Source organism: Psittacula echo (genome assembly GCF_963264785.1).
Source record: "Psittacula echo genome assembly, chromosome: 2".
NCBI classification, from domain to species: Eukaryota; Metazoa; Chordata; class Aves; order Psittaciformes; family Psittacidae; genus Psittacula; species Psittacula echo.
In genome coordinates, this window is record NC_137737.1 from 1,912,939 (window position 1) to 1,933,885 (window position 20,947).

Consider the following 20,947-nt stretch of genomic DNA (forward strand, 5'->3'; position numbering starts at 1 on the left):
CAGGCTGGGGGATTATTACTGAGTAACTTAACAAGCTGTGCACATGTAAAGCACAAAGGCCCAGAGAAAATGAGCAGAGAGCTTAGTCCTGAAGGAGTGGGAACCTAGAAATGCTGGAGGCCAGAGGTCTGTTCATACACAGCATTTGAAACTGCAAGAAAAAGAATAAAGCCTGTGTACAAACTTCAGCAACAAACAAGACTTCAGGAAAAAAAACAGAGAGATCTCCAAATTGAGCCATGAATTTTTCCTTTAGAAACATCTTGGAAAGATCCAGGACAGTCATGGCTTTCCATGCCAAAGCAGCATGGTACATTAAAAGGTGTTCAGGGGCAGCTACCAACTCTTCTGTCACAAAGTATTTATGTATCTAATAATTCTTCACAGAAAGCTCCATTTTGTTCCAATATCCCCAATACACGAAATAAAGAATAACGGGAGCCTAAATTCCTGCAACAACCTGGCTTCAGAGACAAAGACCAGGAGCCTGTATGGTTACATGCACGTGTGTCTCCCTGATAATGAACTGCCTACTGTGGTGGGCTCCTGGAGTAGGCAGCATTTAATTACATTCCTCTAATGACTTATCAGAATCTATAGGCACACAACTAACGTATACAGTGTGCCAATTCTCCAAGCTATCTGGAATTCCTCTTCCAAAATCGAGAATCTCCTTCCCTGTCCCTTGCTAGCAGGTATTAAAGCTTTAGATTTCACGATTATGCTATTTTTCAACTCACAAAAGATAGCCACGGGGAAACGTCAGCACAAAGAGACCAGAAACGGTATGAAACAAGACATTCAATTCCTTGTCACGTATAAAGAAATACGCCATGAAAATGCATTCACAACATCTATGCAAAATTTCTGCTAATCCAGAAATACAGAATGCTGCATGGGGAGGAAGGAAGTAAAGCTGAAAGGGCAGTTTTAAGAGTGGATGTACTCACTTTTTGAACACTTCTTCATGCAAACGAGCAAAATATAACCCTGCAGACTCCTGGTTTTATTTCACTAAGCCAGCACTGTAAAGAGCTCTTGCTGAATGTGAACTTCTCTATGGTCTGCTAAAGGCCTGAGGGTCTATAACTTCCTCCTGTCCCAGTTCCAGCTAAACTATGCTTCTTCAGGAAGGGCAAGCGGAGTTTAATTGTTGGAAGCTGAATTTCTTAAGCTTTGCACTAGCAAGCGTTTCAACAGGAATGAAAGTGATGGATGGTATTTCAATATGATCATAACATCAATAATCCAGTGTTAAAAATCTGTGGCACCTTCAAAGAGCAACTCTAGTCTTTCAGGTTACTCACCATTACTGTTATTTCTGCTTGCAAAGGCAGAGTTTGACTGGTAAAGATTTACAGCGAAATACTAAGGGCAGTTTGATCATGTTTTATAATTCACTACTGTTAGTGAATGACAATTTAAGGCAAATATATTAAGCTCTCAGGCTCTCGTTGCTCTGTTTTCATTGTTGTTTTGATCAACTCTTTGAGAAAACACTCTTGTAAAACAATAAATCAAGGACATACCCCTTTCACTTGATCATGAATGATTGATGGCCAACTCTAACCTCTTCATGCAAACAGTTCTTTCACCACTTTCAAGTGCGTATATGATCACTTAGTTTAGAAGCAGCTTTCCACAGTATTGAATGGTGCCAAAACTTAAGTACAATTATACAGCATCATAGAATGGTTTCGGTTGGAAGGGAGCTTAAAGCTCATCCAGTTCCAACCCCTGCCACGGGCAGGGACCCCTTCCACTAGAGCAGCTTGCTCCAAGCCCCTGTGTCCAACCTGGCCTTGGATAACTTCAAGTAAAGAGAGTTAAAAAGTCTAAAAGAGTCTGACAAAGGAGCTGACTCCACAGCAATCCAGAACTGCCTCCAGTGCGCCTTGCAAGCATCCATGAAGCTTCTTCATGTGCAGGGACAACCTGGGACAATCAGTGGCACACTCACTACCTCAGATGCAGGATGTTCAGCCACTCAACAAAGGGGATGTTCTTCACAAGGTCCCAGAATACTGCACATTTTCTAGCCTTTCCAAGTACAACCTTTCCTTGGGAAACACAGGAATTAGCAGTTTATGCTGTTCTCCTGCTAATGCAATTGTCTACACACTCCAAAAATCACTCTGCCTTTTCCAGACACCAAAACCTCAAGTGCACTTCTTCACCTCAACACACCCTGAACACCCGTCAGCTTTGCTAAAGCAAACACTGCTGGGCTACACAAAGCAGTATTAAAATACAGTGAAAGTTGCCATTAAATCAGCACTGGACTTTTGTACATTGATTCTGTGTACAATTCCTTAAGCAACTATATGCCTCTTTCCAAGGAGCAGCTGCAGAATTTCCAGTCTGCTGCACAGCAGTGCTGTGAAACCATCAAGGCTTACTTCAGGTTTGAAGCACAGCTTGCTCCAAAATACAAGAGACTTTGGCTCCTTTTAATAAATCTGTATTCATAAAACATTAACACAAAGTGGAATAAGGAGGTCCAGAATGGTTTCCAAAAGGATTTTCCTCTTAATTCCAATCTGCTTAGCATTAAACTGTCCCTGAACGGTGACTAACCCTAAAAAAAGTAGAGAAATTGTTCCAGATAATCAAGAAACAGTTGGCTGCATCTCAGCTGCCTGAAGCTTCTTCTTCCTACAGGTTGCAAGTGAAGTTTAAAAGCCTGAAGCTTGTTCTAAGATTTTGCCTGCTGCTTTCTTCTTCAAGGTAGGCACCACTAGGATCATGGAATCATGTAAGTTGGAAAAGACTTGTCCAAAAATCATTGAGTCCAACCATTAACCTGACACTGCCAAGGCTACCACTAAACCATGTCTCTAAGCACCACATCTACATGTGTTTTAAATACCTCCAGGGATGGTGACTCCATCACTTCCCTGGGCAGCCTGCTCCAGTGATTGACAGTGCAAGATGGCTTTTTGTTGTGTTTTCCAGTCTTCACTTATATCTCCTTTGGAAAGCAAGAGGTATGGAACACACAGAATGAGCAGCAAACAAAGCCCTACAAGCTCAGAAGAGATGCAGAGTTTTCAAAAGAGGAGATATTTTGAAGATGTTATCTATACTTTTTCCTATGTCAATAATCCAAACTATTGAAATATTCCTTGTTTCCTGTCACATCTGCCCAGGCTTTTCAGTTCCTACATCATCCATTATAGACCCCCTCCACCCAAATTAAATTAAAAATCATAAAATCGGGTTCCACTAACCACATTAACACAAGGTACAGCTGTTCTTTTACCACGCTATCAAATATGCCAAAGCTCCAACTTCCAGTCATCACAGGAAATCAACATCAAGGTATTTCTTTTTAATTCTCTCACCATTCGTCATCTTCTCTCATCTTGTTTCCCTTCTGTTGTTTCCTTAGCTCAGCATCCTCCTAGCTAATGGTTATACCTTACTCCCACGTTTGAATTTATCAGGTTTTAACTTCCACGTCTTGATTCGTGCTATCCCTTTCATTACCAGAAGAAAGAGCTCTTCACGCTTAATCAAGTTACCTCTTTGTTCTCTTTTGATGCATTAATCACTTTCTAAAAAAATCCTTTCTATCCACGTCTTTCTCGCCCTGAAGTGGTTTTTGAGTTCCCTCATACACCATGCTTTTGATTATTACTAATAATACTGGAAATTGTAACATAATTTCAAAGAAGCTAAAGAATCCTGAACACAGGATGCAATGAAGTTAAGCACTTCGCACATCTAAAACAAGCTATGGTCCCTGCTCTGAAGAGATCAAAGAGCAGACATATGGCTTTAGACAACAGGAAAAAACACAAGAGGATACTGGCCCGCCTGGTCAGGATGTTTACCTAACTGACCCAAGAAGACTTTGAAGCCAACAGTGCCATGAGTAGAAAGTCACATTCTAAAATGTGCCTCACTGTCACTCGGAGGAAAGAATGAAACACCTTGCTCAAAAGGTGTCTGCAGCTGTGCTGCTCCCATTCGCATAGATTACAGTAGGTGGTTTGTAGAGACTTCACAGATTACCATAGGCATGAAGAGATGGAGACTTTTTAAAGCAAGAAGAGGTTAATTGCAAAGGAATTAGCATCTTCCTAGAAAAGAGAAGTTTCATTCTGTCTATCCTGTGGAATTGTGCCAGCAAACAGAAAGAGAGGGCTGCTGGATAAAATAAGATTCTGCTATCATGCGGAACAAAAGTACAATTCAGACTAGTCAGCAAGTTATTCACTTTGTATCCAGAAGGACAAGCATAGCTAACGTCCCTATAGTCAGGAATGGCTAAATTACTAGTCATGTTTCCAAAGGAACCCTTAGAACTCAAGATCAATATGGATTCTTTTAGATCCCCCCCCTTCACTCATCGCTACTGAAATAGTTTTTGGATGCTGCTTATCTTCAAGCTGTCACTCAAGTTCTGCCTAATTTTTGCTGTGACTGGGAGTTATCTGATATGGTGATGGTTTGGGCGAGAGGATACAAAGGTGGATATGTTGGAATGAATGGGAAAATAGGACAAAGGAGGTTAGGATTTATTTTTAATTATTATATTCCGAAGCAAGAATGAATGTTCTGAACGAAACAAAAAATTGCTACTAAATACCTTTTTGGCCAGAGAAGTTTCTCAACTTCCTAACAAACATTTCCTGGCTTGTAAAATGCTTCAATCTCCAGAAAATAGAATTGCAAGAAATGCGAAAACAGTAAAAATTCCTTTATCTAATTTTATTTACTCTTTCTGGGGCTCTATTCTATTTAAATGTAAGAGGAGGAGGAGGAAGAGGAGGGTGAAAAGGCAATTAGCTTTCAAGTGAGGGGAAAAAACGTAAAATATGACATTTGGCTATAAAAGTATTGGATTTGCTGTAGCAAAAAGAAAATCAAACCAGGTGAACCCTCAGGTCAGGTCCTACAGTGACCAATGTGCTTTTAGGGACAGACCAACAGAAACAAGCTCCGCTGCACACTAGGGATTGTGTAATGCAGAGGAAAAACTGTGCAAAGATGAAGAAGTGCTCCCTGCCCCCTGCAGCGATCAGCTTACTCCTTGAAGCATGAGATTTGATTACCTTCATCTCAGCGGGCACAGACATGAATATCTCTGTATGCCTACGACTGCCCAGCACATTCTATTTGATAAAGGGACAATAATAAAAGTACTTCTAGAGCACTTCTATTCTGCAACTGGGGCAATAATTGCAATGAGAAATCTATAGCAAGAATGTGCAAACAGCATTAAAGGCATCACAATCCCTTCGCATTTTAGACGTTCTCTTTTGAGGAAAAAACCACGTAAATTTATCAAGTCTAACAAAACCCTGGGACAATTCAATTCCCCATGACAGAAAAGCAAGAAAACCCAGTGAAGAAGTTGTTTATCTGATAAAAGCTTTAGGACACTCCATACATACGACATATGGCATGTACCCTTGTGGTGTGTCATTAAGCTCGAGCGCAGATTTTTGCAGAAGCCCCTAAACACCACCCATCAAAGCAATCAAATAAGAACACTGACAGTTAAACATCTGTGTCCTGCTCGACAATAGGTGGAAAAACACTTGAAGTCTGACATGCCTTAACTATAGAATAACTTCAGGCATGCAAGGATACTGGCTTATGAACATCTTTAGACTACTGCTCTGTTAGTAGAACCGTCTTCCCTCAGTGCATACAGCATTAATTTATTGTTCCTCTGTCAACTACAAGGCTCCTCACCAGCTCCATCACTAACCTATTTCAGCTGAGCCTGTATGGAAATAAGGCAACAACAACCCTGGGAAGCTGTACCAGGGGTCTGTTACATGGGCAATTCCTTCTCCCCCTGAGTGTACATGTCACAGACTGAAACTTTAGGGAGGAAGAAGGAAGATGGAGGCTACATTAGCTTTCATTTCTTTAAAATGCCTTGCTGAAGAAGAGATGAATTTCCAAGACAACACCTTGGTTCATTCAAGATGAACACCTTGGAACCAAAGTCAAAGAATTAAGAAGTCCAATACCTGGATTTGAGGAAATACAAAAACAGAAGACGTGGCCTTGAACGCGTTCTTCCTGGGATGAACGTGTGCTTGAAAGGACCAAAAAGACACGGCAAAATGTCTTCTTGTTGCCTGAAGGTATTTAATACAGTGGAGCAAGGGGAATGTAATCAGCGTTAAAGTGCTCTTCATAAATAATGGACAGTCCAGCAGCTTTTATCTACTCTGCATTTTAAGAAAGTTTCTACTGCTGAATATTTCATGAGCAAAAGGTCATTTATTGTGGTTTTTAAATTATACAATTTAGAAACTGGTAAGAAAAAAAGGTCCATGTTCCAGTGCAAAAAAATGATGAGCTTTGAATGCCCAAAGAAACCCTGGCAGCCTAAACACATCCTGAAACCTCTCACACACAAACTACAGGGGACACATCTGCCCTGAACTGTAACTACTGAGTTTTAAGATGTCCAATCGTATTCAGAAATACACTATTTATTTTCAAGTGAAGAATAAACCTGAACGTGCACTTCCCAGAGATGTCAGTTCTGGTTTGCACTTCTCGCCAGGCTAAACTGCTGATCACAGCTGGGTTCAGATGTGCTTCCGCCACAGCCATTTTCAGGAAAGCTCTTTTCCGTACTTTATTTTAAAGGTGTATTTTATAACAGCCTTTTCAAATGACAATTAGAGCTCCACATAAACAAAGCCATTAAGGAAACACACCGGCAACCAGGTGAATCGTCGAGATGAGTTAGAGGCAACCTTAGCTCTGTCCCCTGTGAATGCAAGACTACAACGCAATCCTACTGCTGCACCCAGAGGCAGATGTTCTGTGGGTGTAGATTAGCATCACGTTACAGAAGTCAGCTGTGCAACGTCTGCTTTCCATCGAGAGAACCACCAGTGCGCTCCTCCTCAGCTTCAGATGTCTGTGCAGTATCACACACCTATGGAGGGACACCACTGGAGCGGTGCAGAGCAGCACACCGGGCATCCCAGTGACTTGCAGCTTCACTAACACCAAATCAAGTGCCTCCAGAACATTATCAGGTCACACTCCTTAGCCAGAGATATCCTTGGGGAAATTCTCAGTTTCCTTTCTAACCCCACACTTCCAAACCATACGGCCCCTCTTCACAAAACAGAACTGCAGCAACAAAAAACCAAGCCCAAACAAAAAAACCCCTCACTTTAAACCCCAAACAAGTGAAAAAAGGAGTATATTTATTGTCTTTCTAAAACTAAACCAGCAAAAATAGCTTTCCTTTCGTATTTTCTTCATATGGTAACCTAGCCCCTCACCCCAAGTCCTCTTATTTTATTCACAGTCCTCAATTTAAAAGACCACATAATAAAACCATGACAGGACCTATCTGCAGAAGTTAAAAGCAATCAGAACAAACAGTACCATCCATGGCAAATCATTTACATACTAACAGACCCCTCCATATGGACAACAAACATGCCTGTGGCAAAAAAGGGGTTTATTTATTGAATGACTTCCTATGACGCAGCAAAGATGATGTCTGGGATGCCTGCATAACCTCTAGATCAATCACCTTCATTAGCAGCCAACTGCAGTGCAAGTCCCACGGAGCTATGGGACATGCACAGGAACAGCACCTACGAAGTGGTACTTTGGACCTCAGGTATTTTTCTGTGCATTTGTAAAAACAAAACTGATCTTTAGCACTTAATTCAAATGGGTTTAAAGCTCTGTTGAGATGGCGTGATCCTCCTACAATTACCAGCTGAAAAAATTCAGACTTAAGACACTGTATTTAAAAGCTTCAGTTGTTTTAACAGCCAAACTATACTTTTAAAACAGAGCTTTTCATGTCTGTTGCAGAGCTAGTAGGAACAAGAACCAGTGATACCTACAGGCTTTCTTGCTGCCTTTTGCATTGCTCTACTCTCATTACATTCTATGGACTTGGATGTAAAGGTGGAAGAAAAATCTTTATTAGGGAAAAAATTCAATAGGAAGAAAATGTCTTCAAAAGAAACAAAGCATCTCAGTTGTGCCCTCTCCTTGTGCAACAAGAAAAGGTAGTGCTTGCCAAACCAGACCGCAGCTGGATCCAAAATATTATTGATGGGTAAGTGATGTTTATGTATATGTATCGATAGTTACACACCAACGCTCCAGACTAATGAAGATACAGGCATCCTTTTCTGTTGGATAGTACCTAACAATTTGTCTAGGGACTATAATAGAAGCCAAAGACAGCTTGTTTACTCTGTATTAAAATACAGTATTTCATAGCACACTGTTAGAGTAAAAGTGTCATCTGGTATTGAGATGGAGCATTAGATATCTAAGAGAAAACAGGAAGTGCCAGTTTAGATGAGCAATCCTAAGAAGAATGACTATGATACTCATATAAAATTAACCTATGGATAAGCCCATGGAACAGTAAGACAATAAAGTCTCCTACATCAGATCTCCCAATAGGAAATGAGTTGACCCATCTAGAAATGATGCAGCTACCCTGCTTCGTATAGAAAAGACTCAACGACTGGGTGACCATTTCCCCTGCTCCACCCTCATCCCTGGTATGCTCACAAACCAATAAAACACACAGCAAAATAGACATTGACCTTTTGAGCGCCAGTGTTCAGTATGTGACCATACTGACAACAGGAGAAAATTCATGTATTGAAATAAACTTTAGGCATCACTGAACTCCATGGTTCTTAGAGGTCAAACAAACAGGGCAACTTACGTAGCTCTCCTACTTTCAGTATTTCACACAGCATCTTTGTCAGCTCAATGCTACTTCGGCCGAATGGGCACTCATGCTTGTCTTCTCGACTGCTGTTCTCCAGGACAATCTGACGGAGGAAGCAAAATAGGAAAAGATCAGTTTGAAGAACCCATGCGCGGAAGCACTGTCCTCCACATCCCACATGTGCAAGATACACCAGGCTGAACTTAGGAACCTGTAATTGGAGGCTCTATTTTCACAAACCAGGTAAATGACCTATGCCTGAGGCAGTCAGCAACACAGAAGCACTGCTGCTCCACAGCCAGCTAAGAAGCTTTGCCATTCCTATGCAATGCTGCTGTTTTGCACCACCCCTGGCTTGAAGGAACTGCAGTAAAAGCCAAAGAGAAAGAAAGAGTTTCATTTCAAATTTGCCAGTTAAAGGAAATGAGATATAATGATGTAGAGACATGATCACACCTAGAAGGATATACAAACAAACCAAAAAACATAGTGGGATTCAGGCTCCAAAAAAGATCTAAGTGTCAAAGGGAAGCCCACAACAGAAGAGAATATGCACATCTTCTCTATTATGGAAGAAACTTGTTCTTGTGTGCAGAACATTTCAGTAAACTATCACTCTTGCATCAAGTCTATGAATGCTGCAAAAGCAACTCAGGCAGAGCCTTTGTATTCTCTGTTGAGTGACACTGCAAGATAAATGGGAGAAAAGAATTCCTTGCACATTTGTACACCCGTTGAGTTCTGCCGTATCACACACAGCTGGATAACATTTTCCCCAGCACCACAAATCAATAAGAGATTTCACTGTAGATGGAAAAATGAGTGACAAAACCCACCCTAACCAGCTGCTGCACAGCCTGGGGATGAGGGACAGAGGAGGAAAATGAATTTCAAAGGTAAGAGATTTTGCCAACACCAGAGAACCTCAGAAGCTTTCTAAATCTTCCTGCACAAATAGATGTTCAGACATTGCCCTCTGCTTTGCTTTCCTTCTGTCTCCTTAGTTCCCACCTTCACCGTGTCCTTTTGTTGGTTGTGGGTTTGGGTTGGTTGGCAGTTTTAAATGGCTCAATTCTGGCAGCCATTTAAAGCAAAGCCAAAGACAGCTTTGCAAGAGGCTCCAAGGCTGGAAATCTTCACCCAAACCCAGGGGGAGAGAAAACTGATGCAACACTGGATGCCAGCAAAACCCTTCCCTCCTTCCTCCCTCCCCAGATCCTTGTTGTGACTATTTCATGTTCTCTTACGCAAGTAAGAAAGTTAAGTCCTTCACACAGCATGCCAAAGCCTCTTCACCAAGCATCTATTTTAATCCTGCTGTACAAAGGGCAGCCTCCAGCTGGTACTCTGCTCCCAGCACATCACCCAGTGATTATAGAATCATGGAATGGTTTGGGTTGGAAGGGACCTTAAAGCTCCTCCAGCTCCAACCCCTGCCACGGGCAGGGACCCCTTCCACAGGAGCAGCTTGCTCCAAGCCCCTGTGTCCAACCTGGCCTTGAACACTGCCAGGGATAGGGCATGTAAATGGCTGGTTGCTCTCTGTGTTACAAGAGCAGATAATCATTTTGCTTTCCATTGGTGTTTTTTAAAATCACCTTCAGACTTTCCATAGAAATTTAGAAAATCCTCAGGGATATGATAAATATTTGAACTCTGTCATTTTTTCCTGGCCTTTTCCAACAGGGCAGTGTCAGAGCCATGTTCATCACTTTCCCATGAGGAGCTACTTTTCCTTCTCAATGTTTTGGGTTACATTACATATAATTGTTCCGTATCATCTCTGGATAACAGCTGCACCAAAAACACCCCTGCAATTTCTGTTCTACGTTGCTGCAACCGCTGTTCAAGGAACAAGTGAACATGATTTTGCATTCCGGATGAATCGTCCTGCTTCAGCCTCTTTCATGGAGGACCGTGCCACATTTCCATACCCAAATGCAGGAGCAATGACAGAGCAGCCCAAGCCCAGCGTGAAGCTGTGTCTCAACACCTCTCTGAGATTGCTTCTCCTGTTTTATTATTATTGTGGTTTATCTCTCACATAATAAAACATAAAATCTGTGTAGTGGAGCACGGGGCTTTGACACAGATTTAGATACAGCAGAGAAACACTGGTAATAAAACCAATGGAGAGGCAAAATGAAAGGGTAAGGGGGAAGGGAAGGGAAGCACGCGGATCAGCGTTCCTGCTCACTTCTGGCAAATGCATTTTGTCGAGTTTCACATTAACCCGACACATTAACATTTCATGAGCACATAAATATTTAATGGTGACACCATATATGCATATAATGTCAGGCAGAATTACAGCAATCAATAAGAATGCCAGAGAAATAGTTAAGGCACTGTGTATTGCTATACAGCAAATTAAATGGCAATTTGAGTAATCAATATGTAAAGCAGGTTTGAAATGATCCTCAGACACACTCTGTGCAAGCTCCATCTTTTAGCATTTGCTGTGCAAAACAAGGCAGAGCTGCCATGTCACATTTCTGTAAGGAAGGAAGATAGAAGGCCCTTTACTCCATCTAAATATCTGCAGGCAATTCTGACAGATACAGATCTTGAGCCCGAAACAGCAACGGTAAAAACGGAAAGAGGAAGGGAAAAAAAAGGTTCGTATAAATGCCCAAAGAGAAATCATTCCTGGTCTCGGCAACGGATTTCAGATTTACAACATTCATTATTGAATCTGTAATCTCTTTTCACGACTTCGCGACTCATATCCTGTTCCAAAGTCAAATGCCATAAATACAGCTGATAATGGCATGATTTTAATGATATTTCCTTTATCACTCTGGTTATGAAGGAGAAATAAGCAGGGAATGGACATGTTTACTTCATAAACTGGTGAAAACAATAGCAGGGGAAGAAACAGAACACACAGCTCTAGACTGAAAACACTTCTGTATGTCTACAAAGCACACAGCCGACTTGATCCACGTTTCCATCACAACAGTGCTTTTACCAAGGAAAGGAAAGGACTGAGGAAATCACGAAGCCCACATACAACCTTCATTCAAATGGAGGTCTATCATTAATGCTCATGAAGTGGCTGGACCCTATTATCTTCCTCTTCCTCCCCCTCACAAATCCACAGTGAGCTGCACATCCAGCAGACATTTCATAGTCGGCAGGTTAAATTTGCCTGGGGGAAACAAATACTTAAAGGCAGACATTGCAAGAGAGCCCTCGGCTGCACAGAATCAGAATCAGAATCATTTAGGTTGGAAAAGACCTTTAAGTCCAACCGTTAACACATACTGCCAAGGCCACCACTGCCCCATGGCACTGAGGCCTCATCTCCACGGGGTGTGAACACTTGCAGGGACGGTGCCTGCAGCCCTGCCCTGGGCAGCCTGTGCCAATGCCTGAGCACCCTCTGGGGCAGGCATTGTTCCTCAGCTCCATCTAAACCTGCCCTGGTGCAGCTTGAGGCCGGTTCCTCTTGTCCCATCCCTTGTTCCTTGGGAGCAGAGCCCAGCCCCTCCTGGCTCCGTCCTCCTCTCAGGCAGTTGTAGGGAGCGATCAGGTCCCCCCTGAGCCTTCTCTTCTCCACACTGAACCCCCCAGGTCCCTCAGCCCTTCCCCATCACACTGTGCTCCAGGCCCTGCACCAGCTCCGCTGCCCTTCCCTGGCCCCGCACCAGCTCCGCTGCCCTTCCCTGGCCCCGCTCCAGCCCCTCGATGTCTCTCTTGTAGTGCGGGGTCCAGAGCTGAGCACAGGATTCGAGGTGCAGCCTCACCAGTGCCCAGTGCAGGGGCACAATCACTGCCCTGACCCTGCTGCTGCACTGGTGCTGAGCCAGGCCAGGATGCTGGGGCTGCCTTGGCTGAATGGGCACAGTCCTGGCTCATGTTTCATCTTCTTCAGTCCCACCTCAACCCTGGTCTGCTTGGCTGCCCTTTGCTTTGAGAAATGTGCTGCTGGTTTTCCCTTGCTTTAGTCCTGCAAAGCTGCAAAATTGGGAATGTCCAACACAAAACACAGCTTCTAATATGCTAGATGTTACACAGACAAAACCCAAACCCAACTCACGGTACAAGAGTACTAAATGCTGCAGACCCTCTTCTCTTCCTCTTGATCAATATCGTCCATGACCACGAGGCAAAGCAGAAACAACCATGATGTGTAACTCCCAACAGTGTGAGGGGAAAAAGGGAGGAAAACAGAGAAAATGAGAGCGGCACAGAATGAGAACAAACCTGGTATCACAAGAAGAATGAGATTGAATTGACCAGCAGAAGGGGAGAAAGGAAGAGGTTTAAAAATGTTGTTAAAAATGCAAGGAGGTGAAGTATTTAGGAAATCAGTGCTATCCATTTTCTTGACATCTCTACAAATGAAACTCCATAGCCTATTAAGGCATGGGAATTGGGCAGCAGTTGTATCAGAATGCAGATCTGTACAGTCTGTACTGGTTTTCAGTTACATACCATAACATGCCATACGTACGTCTCCGCTCTTACAAATTCCTGCTGCAAATTGAGGAGAAACATTTCCCAATCACCAAACAAAACCGAAGAGTGATCAGAAAGAGAAATAAAGGCTTGATCATGTTTCCCAAGGCGGACATTTCAGGCAGCATGGGTCAGAATTGGTGACAGTTGAATTTCTCCTGGGATTTATAGCCAGACTGAAGCACCCCAAAGTCAAAAGTCTTTTCAAGAAGGGAAAGGCAGCCCTCCAACATCCAATTGTCCAGCAAAGCATTTAGAGAGCTACAGGAAAGAACATTTCTCCTTAGAAGAGATGTTGTTTTTAACAGCAAGCTCTTTTGTACTCCCCTTGTGTTATAACCAGTGGTGCTCACATCACCCAAAGAATGCTCACCTGCCTTTACAAGACATCTACCAAAGCCATGGACAATGACATTAATGCAAGTGTCAAGCCAAGATCACAGATGCTTAATTTTCCACATTTTGACTACCACGGGCTTAAAAATCTGCATCAGCTTCAATAATGAAGTTTATACCCGTTCTTAATGAATTCAAAAGCTTCCTCATCAAAATCCAGAAAGATGAAACCATCAGACAGAAATACTCCCCTTTCACTGGGAAGGAATATCGACTCGGCCAATATCTTAATCCCTCACATTAAAGATGAAACTGGCTCAAAGTATACTGCTCACAGCAACTGCAGATGTAACTCTCAGATTATTGAACCAACCTCAGAGCTTGGCAATGGAATAGATTCATTGTGATTAGGAAGCAAATGTAGAAGTGAAAGGCAAGATCACTATAGCTGCATCAATACTTACACTAAATCCCACAGCAGGCAGCTCAAGAAGCTTTGCTGCACTATTAAAAAGGAGCATTTCCCCAGACCTATTTTGTAGTTCTGCCTAAAGCAATCCTGCATTAATACAGAACAAGCCTTCCAACAGTCTGCTGTAGGCTCCTATCAGGAGGTTTAGAGTGCTAGTTAGTAAAGGCAGTAAAAACCACCTTAGACCCAAAATGAAAAGTCAGGCAGCATTCTAATACCCCCAAATTGCAGGGATGCTCTTCATTTTCTTCACACTGCTCTTCCTTTTCCTAAGCCTCCTTATCACATACTGTAGGCTTCACCATTTTGCCTTCATTTAGATGCTTTTAAATAACTCTAGGAAGCAAATCCTAAGGATATGCTTCTTGAGAAGGATAAGGGACTCTGGCGCAGACAGTTTCCATTCATCCTCTCCATCAACTTTACTTTCTTCCTAAGGCAGCTTGTCATTTCCTTCAACTTCAGCATCAGTGTCCTTCCAAGAGCCTTCACTCAGCACTGTCCCCTCTAAGCCGCCTTTTTATCTTCATTACTTTATTCCAAATTTCCTATGCTTCCTCTCCTCCTTATCTCAGCCTTCCTTCACATTCATGAGACATTACAGAAATTCCTCATGGCAAAATGGAAGTCAAGCAACAACTGCATCTGCCATCCTCAGGAAGGAAGGCACTAGAACTACAACTTCAGCTGAGATTTGAGAGAAGAGCTGAGGACATGTAGTTACAGGACAATGTTAAACACCAGACATTGAGTCCTGATGTGCTCAACTATGAATTAGCACTTGGGGGGGGTAACCAGCAGGAAGTCACAGTGCCCACTATGGCAAAGCAGCCAGGAGGCAGTGACACAGTCATACAGGACAACAGGGAAAAGAAAAGCAACTGGTTAGCTTTATGTCATCATACAGTAACATGTGAATAAGAGGGTCAATTCAAACCACCACGGTGTTTGTCTGCAGCCATAAAATGCTTCTAACAAAGATCGCTCTCCAGATTTCTGGTGGGCCACCTTTAGGTACTGATATCTGAGTGGAAGGTGGGAACAGAGAAAACAGAAGACAAGAACACACTAAACAGGCTGGGAACCACCAGCCTCTGGCAATTAGGTCTTATGTGGAAAACTGCATTCCTTCAAGAGACGCACCAGGACAACTCATGTGACAAAGCTCACTTTTCTCCTTAATTTTAGCAGAAGAGAAATAAATTACATCCCTTTTCCTATCATTTCTGCAAGAAAGATGGCCTGGCAGAGATCAAGCTCAGTTTTACATCAGAAAATGCTGAAATTATGTTAGACTCCTATGTGATCAGGCTAGAAGGAGTAGGCACGAGGAGTCTTTGTGAATTGGCGGAAGGACGCGTAGGCAGCCTCCAGTACAACAACTGCATGGGTTACAGCAGTGTACGGCAGACAGCCTGACTGTGACTCAACCCATTACAGTTCTGAGAAGTCTCTGCAGGATGCCAGCAATCTCCTTGCCTGCACCACCGGCACTCACAAACAGCACCTGCTCCTCCACTGCGACTCCTGAAAGCACCAAAAGGAGAAGGAGGCTCCTCAAGCTCCACAACGTAAGTAGCTGCTGGGGAGGAAGCGTCTCTACATCACAGCTGCGTGAATGGGTTCCAGCTCAGCAGAAGCAAGGGGAAGGGGATTTTCTACTACGGATCCTAAACCAGCTCCACGTTCAACTTTCACGTAGTCAAAATAAGTCTTGATGCGACCAAAGTCCAAACGTCATTTTGATCTGCAACATTTTCATAACTTCAAATACTTGCTTTAAATACAAGAACGGAAAATGTAGAAGCGTGCCACTAAATATCGCACCCATCGTTCACAAAAACGCAATGGCAATGGACCCATTATGAAACACACCAAGCGATCAATAAGCCCAACTAAGCAGCATGGATTTCAACACTGGTTTCCCATCCTGGAGACAGTATTACAAACAGAAAATTCCGCATTCAATATCTAACAAATATTTGTATGAAACAGATAAAATCAGTCAGAAAAGGGATAATGCTTCTCTGCTACAGATGAGGGACTTGAATTACAGGCTACAGTAAAAATATCTCTTTCCAAGAAACACTTAATTTTTTCCCCTACACATATAAAGAACGTACTAATCTAATAAATGGCAGAGAATTTGGCATGAACTTGAGTAGCCAGCTGGGCAGGATCCAAATAGGTAGAGAGCCAATGCTCTAAGTTTAGAGAGCTGCTAAGTTTATTTGCAGTTTCTGCCTGAAGCATCATTCTCTTGTGCTTAAACAAAACAAGGAAACACAGGATGTGTCTTCTCAAGGCAGAATCTTACCCCAAAGCAGAACTGAGACCTGTTAGAATACAGCTCCTCATAAGTGCACAAGAAAAATATTGACAAGTCACCAACAGTCATCAAAAGCAAAATCATTAGAATGAGAAATGTGGACCTCACCAGAGGCAACACCATACAGGACTTCTCTGTGACTCAGCTCACTTCCTGTGAAAAACAAGAATCTCCTAGTAAAATCCTACACTCCCTCCAGATGAAGGTTATGGTATCACTATCGTTAAGATGCCTGTGTGGAAAATGTAAAATAAGGGAATGTTTCAATGGTGATTTATTAGAAACTAAGTTGTAGTTGCTGTAAATCCAGTTTATCCAATACCATCTGCTCTTTCTTGCCTGGAAACACTCTTAAAATTAGACAATATCCAAGATGAATGGCAGTCTGCTCCTGACTGCAGCAGGAGCTTTGATTTTGCTGCCTGCTACCAAGAACACCTGAATGAACACTGACTGCACATACAGCGATCAACCTATCAAAACTGCAGAGCTAGTGTGTCTACAGAAGCATCCCAGGCACAAACACGTCACACAGGACAACAAGTATCAAAGCCTTCTTTTTGGGTTACAAATAAAAGGAGTGCTCCATTTTGGATCCTTTAGCTTTCACTTCATAGCAAATTAAATAATATCATTATTTCGAATCAGTACCAGCAAACTGAAGCGTATGCATAGAAAAACCAACATCAGACAAATTAATACACACCTACAAACATCTGCATACAAAATATTTCAGTTTCAGGTATTTAAATCTCTCTCCTCACTGTATCTTGAAAAGAAAATGGATCTGAAAAGTCTTGCACCATCAATTCCCAAACAAATGAATGACAAAGCACAAGTAAATGGGGATACCAACAGCAGAGGTGGTGTAAGTGCTTCCATATAGAAAGGTTTTTCCTCCTGGGAAGTGTCGAAGGCACACTGCTGCAAGTTACCAGTAAGAAAGATCTCAAGATGTCTGCACTGAGTAAAGTCTGGTTTAAATGGTAACTTCTAATTTCAGTTTAAAAATTAGGAGAAGCTGAAGCAGTTTTGGAAAGCAGCAAATTGAAGCAGGGGAAACACACAACTTGTCTGCTCCGTAAGAACAAAACACCCAAAAAGATTATCCGTCACAAAGCTCTATTCCAATCATTTTCTTCACTGCTAACTTTAATTATACACTGTCTGTCCCGTAATTATGGAGCTTGGGAAGCTGCCAATTATTTCCTGTGGAAAACTTCTTACATTTCATGCAGCAGCGATTCCACATGACTTCCATCAATGCATTCCATGGACTATGTTGCCTTTAAAAGCAAAGCCTCTGATGACAGCAATTGATTATTTAGGTGGAACATGAAAGAAATGCAAGGTCCCTGATAGCATCAGACAAATAATGAAGAACAGAAAGTAAAGTTAACTCCACAGAAAACTAATTCAACAGGAAACATGTTCAAAACTCAAAATGACAGCTAAGGACACCACACAGTCACAGAGAACAGGGATTTGCTTCCCTTCCACGACACAACTTTTCTTTGGGATGCTACAGTCCTATTGTACAGTAAACAAAAAGCCAAGATTCAAACTCAATTAACCCAATGTCTAAATAAACACTGTGTTGAAGACAGCAAGGAAAGAAGACATTACTGTAATTTCAGCAATAAGTACCTAACAGGGAAAAGGTGAATGAGAGAAATGAGAAGTAGGCAGGAAAGAATCAAACAGGCAGAAAAAGTTTGGCTATTTTTGTTTCACCATGCAGCACTCACGTTTTCACCTTGAAATGCTTCCTGCTTTCAAGATGTAGAGTTACGCATCTGTTCTACTCCCTCATACCCGCATTCTTCAACACATTGCCATTGTATCTACTCCTCCTACAAGTACTTCTGTTTGCGACTGGTCTTTGAAGCCTCAAAGTGAAGGGCACTTCAGTTTCAGACATCCTTCCCACCTAATTCATTTATTATGCAAATTATTTCTAAGTAGAATCACTTATGAGAGGCAGAACAAGGAATGAAAAGGGAAGAGGTTATTTACTGCTTATCTTCTAACTTCTCCTTACCCATTTCTTTCAGTAATACAAGAAGATACTTGACTAAGGGTCACACTAAGAAAGCGACAGTTCAGACTGCAGTGATTTGTGCTGTCTATTAAACTGCCAATGCACTCAGAGAGACCATCACGACCTCCTGATAGTGACTTTGCTTAAAATACCACACTCTGTCAGGAGAAACTTCATATTTTCCAAGTTTGTTTCAAACCAACTCTGGTTTCCAGTCTCAATTTTTAACTGCTGCTCAGCACAGATATTATCCCAGGGTACAACAATCAACTGTACTGCAAAGGGCCAAGCTGAAAATAATCCCTCCTCTTAGAACCACAATATTTCCGAGCATCAAGAACGGAAGAAGAGAAAAGAGCTCCTGTCAAACAAGTTTTTCAGTATGCAAGTATTGTTTGTACAGAGAATTTCTTGTGGAAACTTAACCTTGACCACAAAGACAATTTTTGTTAGGATCTAAGAGTAAAAATACATCTGACAAAACAAGCAAGGTCAACAGGCTGTGCAAGCAGAGCAAACTGGTGTTGTGGGAGCTTTGGGAGCCAACGGCCATGAAGAAAAGGGGTGATGTTAGAGGTGAAATAAGAAACTCAAAATGAGAAGGAAATGGGCATATCAGGACTCACAGGAAACTACTGGACACCAACCAGTAAGTCACGGAGATTAAAAGGGAAAACTCAGGTGTCCTTTGCGATCAAAGACTAGCAATGCTGCAGGAGTTGCACAGCACCGTTCACCTCAGAGGTGTTCAGCATGCTGCCAACATGACGAGGTGGACCACCGCAGATCAGTGGCTACCATGCCAGCAATGCTTGTGTAAGAAATACGTAGAACTACTTAGGAAAGATGGGTAGGCTAACACACTCCCAAAGCACAATACCAGTTCCCAAAGCAGCTTTGAGCAAGCAGTTTAATCTGAGCATGCTTCAGTATGGCAATTCCAGTGTACATGTATTCTTTCTCAGGTGAAAAATACATGAGGCACCCAAGAACTATACAAGAATAAAAGCAGGCATCTCGAAATAACAACAGAAAATCTCAGTAACGAAGCAGCAAAAATCCTGCATTACAGAAACAGAGCCGGCAGCAAAGTCCCTTCTAAAGAGGGGCTAATTACATGCTACACTGACCCCAATTTTTAAGACAGCATTTGCAACATGAAAACAAACAATAAGAAAACTGGAGAGGTGTCAATGAAAGCTCTGCTTCAACAGCTTTGCTTTTTCAGTCATCTTTCAATTCCTTCCAACTTCCATAAAACACGACTGTCTCTTTCGGGAGCACTGGCTGCCCCTAATAAGTATATCCTCTAAAACCAGAATTTTCAGAGGAAGCCTGTGAAGTAGCACGGGCCAGATCTTACCAGATTTTAATGAGATACAACAACCAATTTGTAAACACAAACCCACAATTTGGCATAGTTTAGCCAGTAAATGAAATAGCCCTTAATTTCAGGGATTTACAGGGGTTGAGAAACACTGCTGCACTGCATGCTGCCACAGTTTAACACTTACTGCTAGATTCAGACTGAGGACAAAGATATATTTAAAGAGCAGATCTTGTGGCCTCCTATCATGTCCACGTATCAAGCTGTCCTGGACATCAGCAGGCCCTTTACAAACCTATTTGAGCTCTGACACTAATCTACTTGGAGCACAAACTAGTTGATAATGAGTATTAAAAGGTCACTCTTCACTTTTTAGTAGAAATGACTGGAAACCACCCCTCCTATCTCAAAACACTGACCTTCTCGACTATCCTTTGCTCCCATCTGTGTTCACCAGCTTTCTGCTTGGCAAACATTTGATTTCTATAAAGGTCAGGGAAAGTTCCATTCAGAGGCAGGTATTACTCAGCTGTACACCTCTTGTAAGAATGCAACACGTAACTTCCTACATTTGCTATTTCAAGGGCAGCTGGAGTGGAGCGGTCAGGGGGCAGGAACAGGTTGTACAAATGAATCGTGATGCTTCTCACCTATCTTTTTCTCCAAGCATTTCCTCACTACAGTTTTACAGGGCTCATCCTAACTCTCAGAACACTGCCAACTCAGTCACTCTCCAAAGCATGTGCTCATCAAAGCCTCATTTCCACAGAAAACCCTGATAGATTTTGGTAGACTTAGAGCAGGGCAGAGAACTGGGCACAATTACTCATTTCTGAGCTTATGGACACGCATCAGACATCTGAAAAAGGCACAAGTTCACCTCCCTTCTCTTTGTAGGTCTAAGGAAAAAACTATATTGGGGAAAAGTAGCATCTATAATGTTTGACTCAGCAGTGATAGACCAGGCAGCTGTACAGCTTTCTCCCCAATCTTTTACAGACTTACACCATGTTTAGCCTTACATGGTTTGGCTTCCTAGAGTTTGCTGTTAATGACATCAAAATGCTGAACCTCCTCTTCAAAGTCAACTGTAAACAGGACATAATCACTCCAAACAGGCAACTGCACAGACCTCAAAGATCAGAAGGAGCCTTACCCGTATATAAGCATCCTGGTGATGTTTAGCAAAGTACAACATGTTGTCGAGGGCTAGCATTCCTGGAGGGGTCTGTGTAAAATCCATTGCAGGGTTTACATGATTCTGTAAAGAGATAACA

At 42.3% G+C, this 20,947-nt stretch overlaps 1 protein-coding gene across 1 annotated transcript in view; it reads right to left on the minus strand.

Moving 5' to 3' along the window:
- The window catches only part of ELMO1 (engulfment and cell motility 1), a gene marked incomplete at its 3' end in the record, with an annotated part of 224,602 nt that overhangs the window by 127,479 nt on the left and 76,176 nt on the right, over positions 1-20,947 (minus strand). Inside the window, exons 13-14 of the mRNA XM_080639645.1 lie at positions 20,827-20,931; positions 8,696-8,804 (exon numbers count right to left, since the gene is read on the minus strand). Of these exons, the coding sequence (XP_080495771.1) occupies positions 8,696-8,804; positions 20,827-20,931 (214 nt within the window). The remainder of the gene's footprint in view (positions 1-8,695; positions 8,805-20,826; positions 20,932-20,947) is intronic.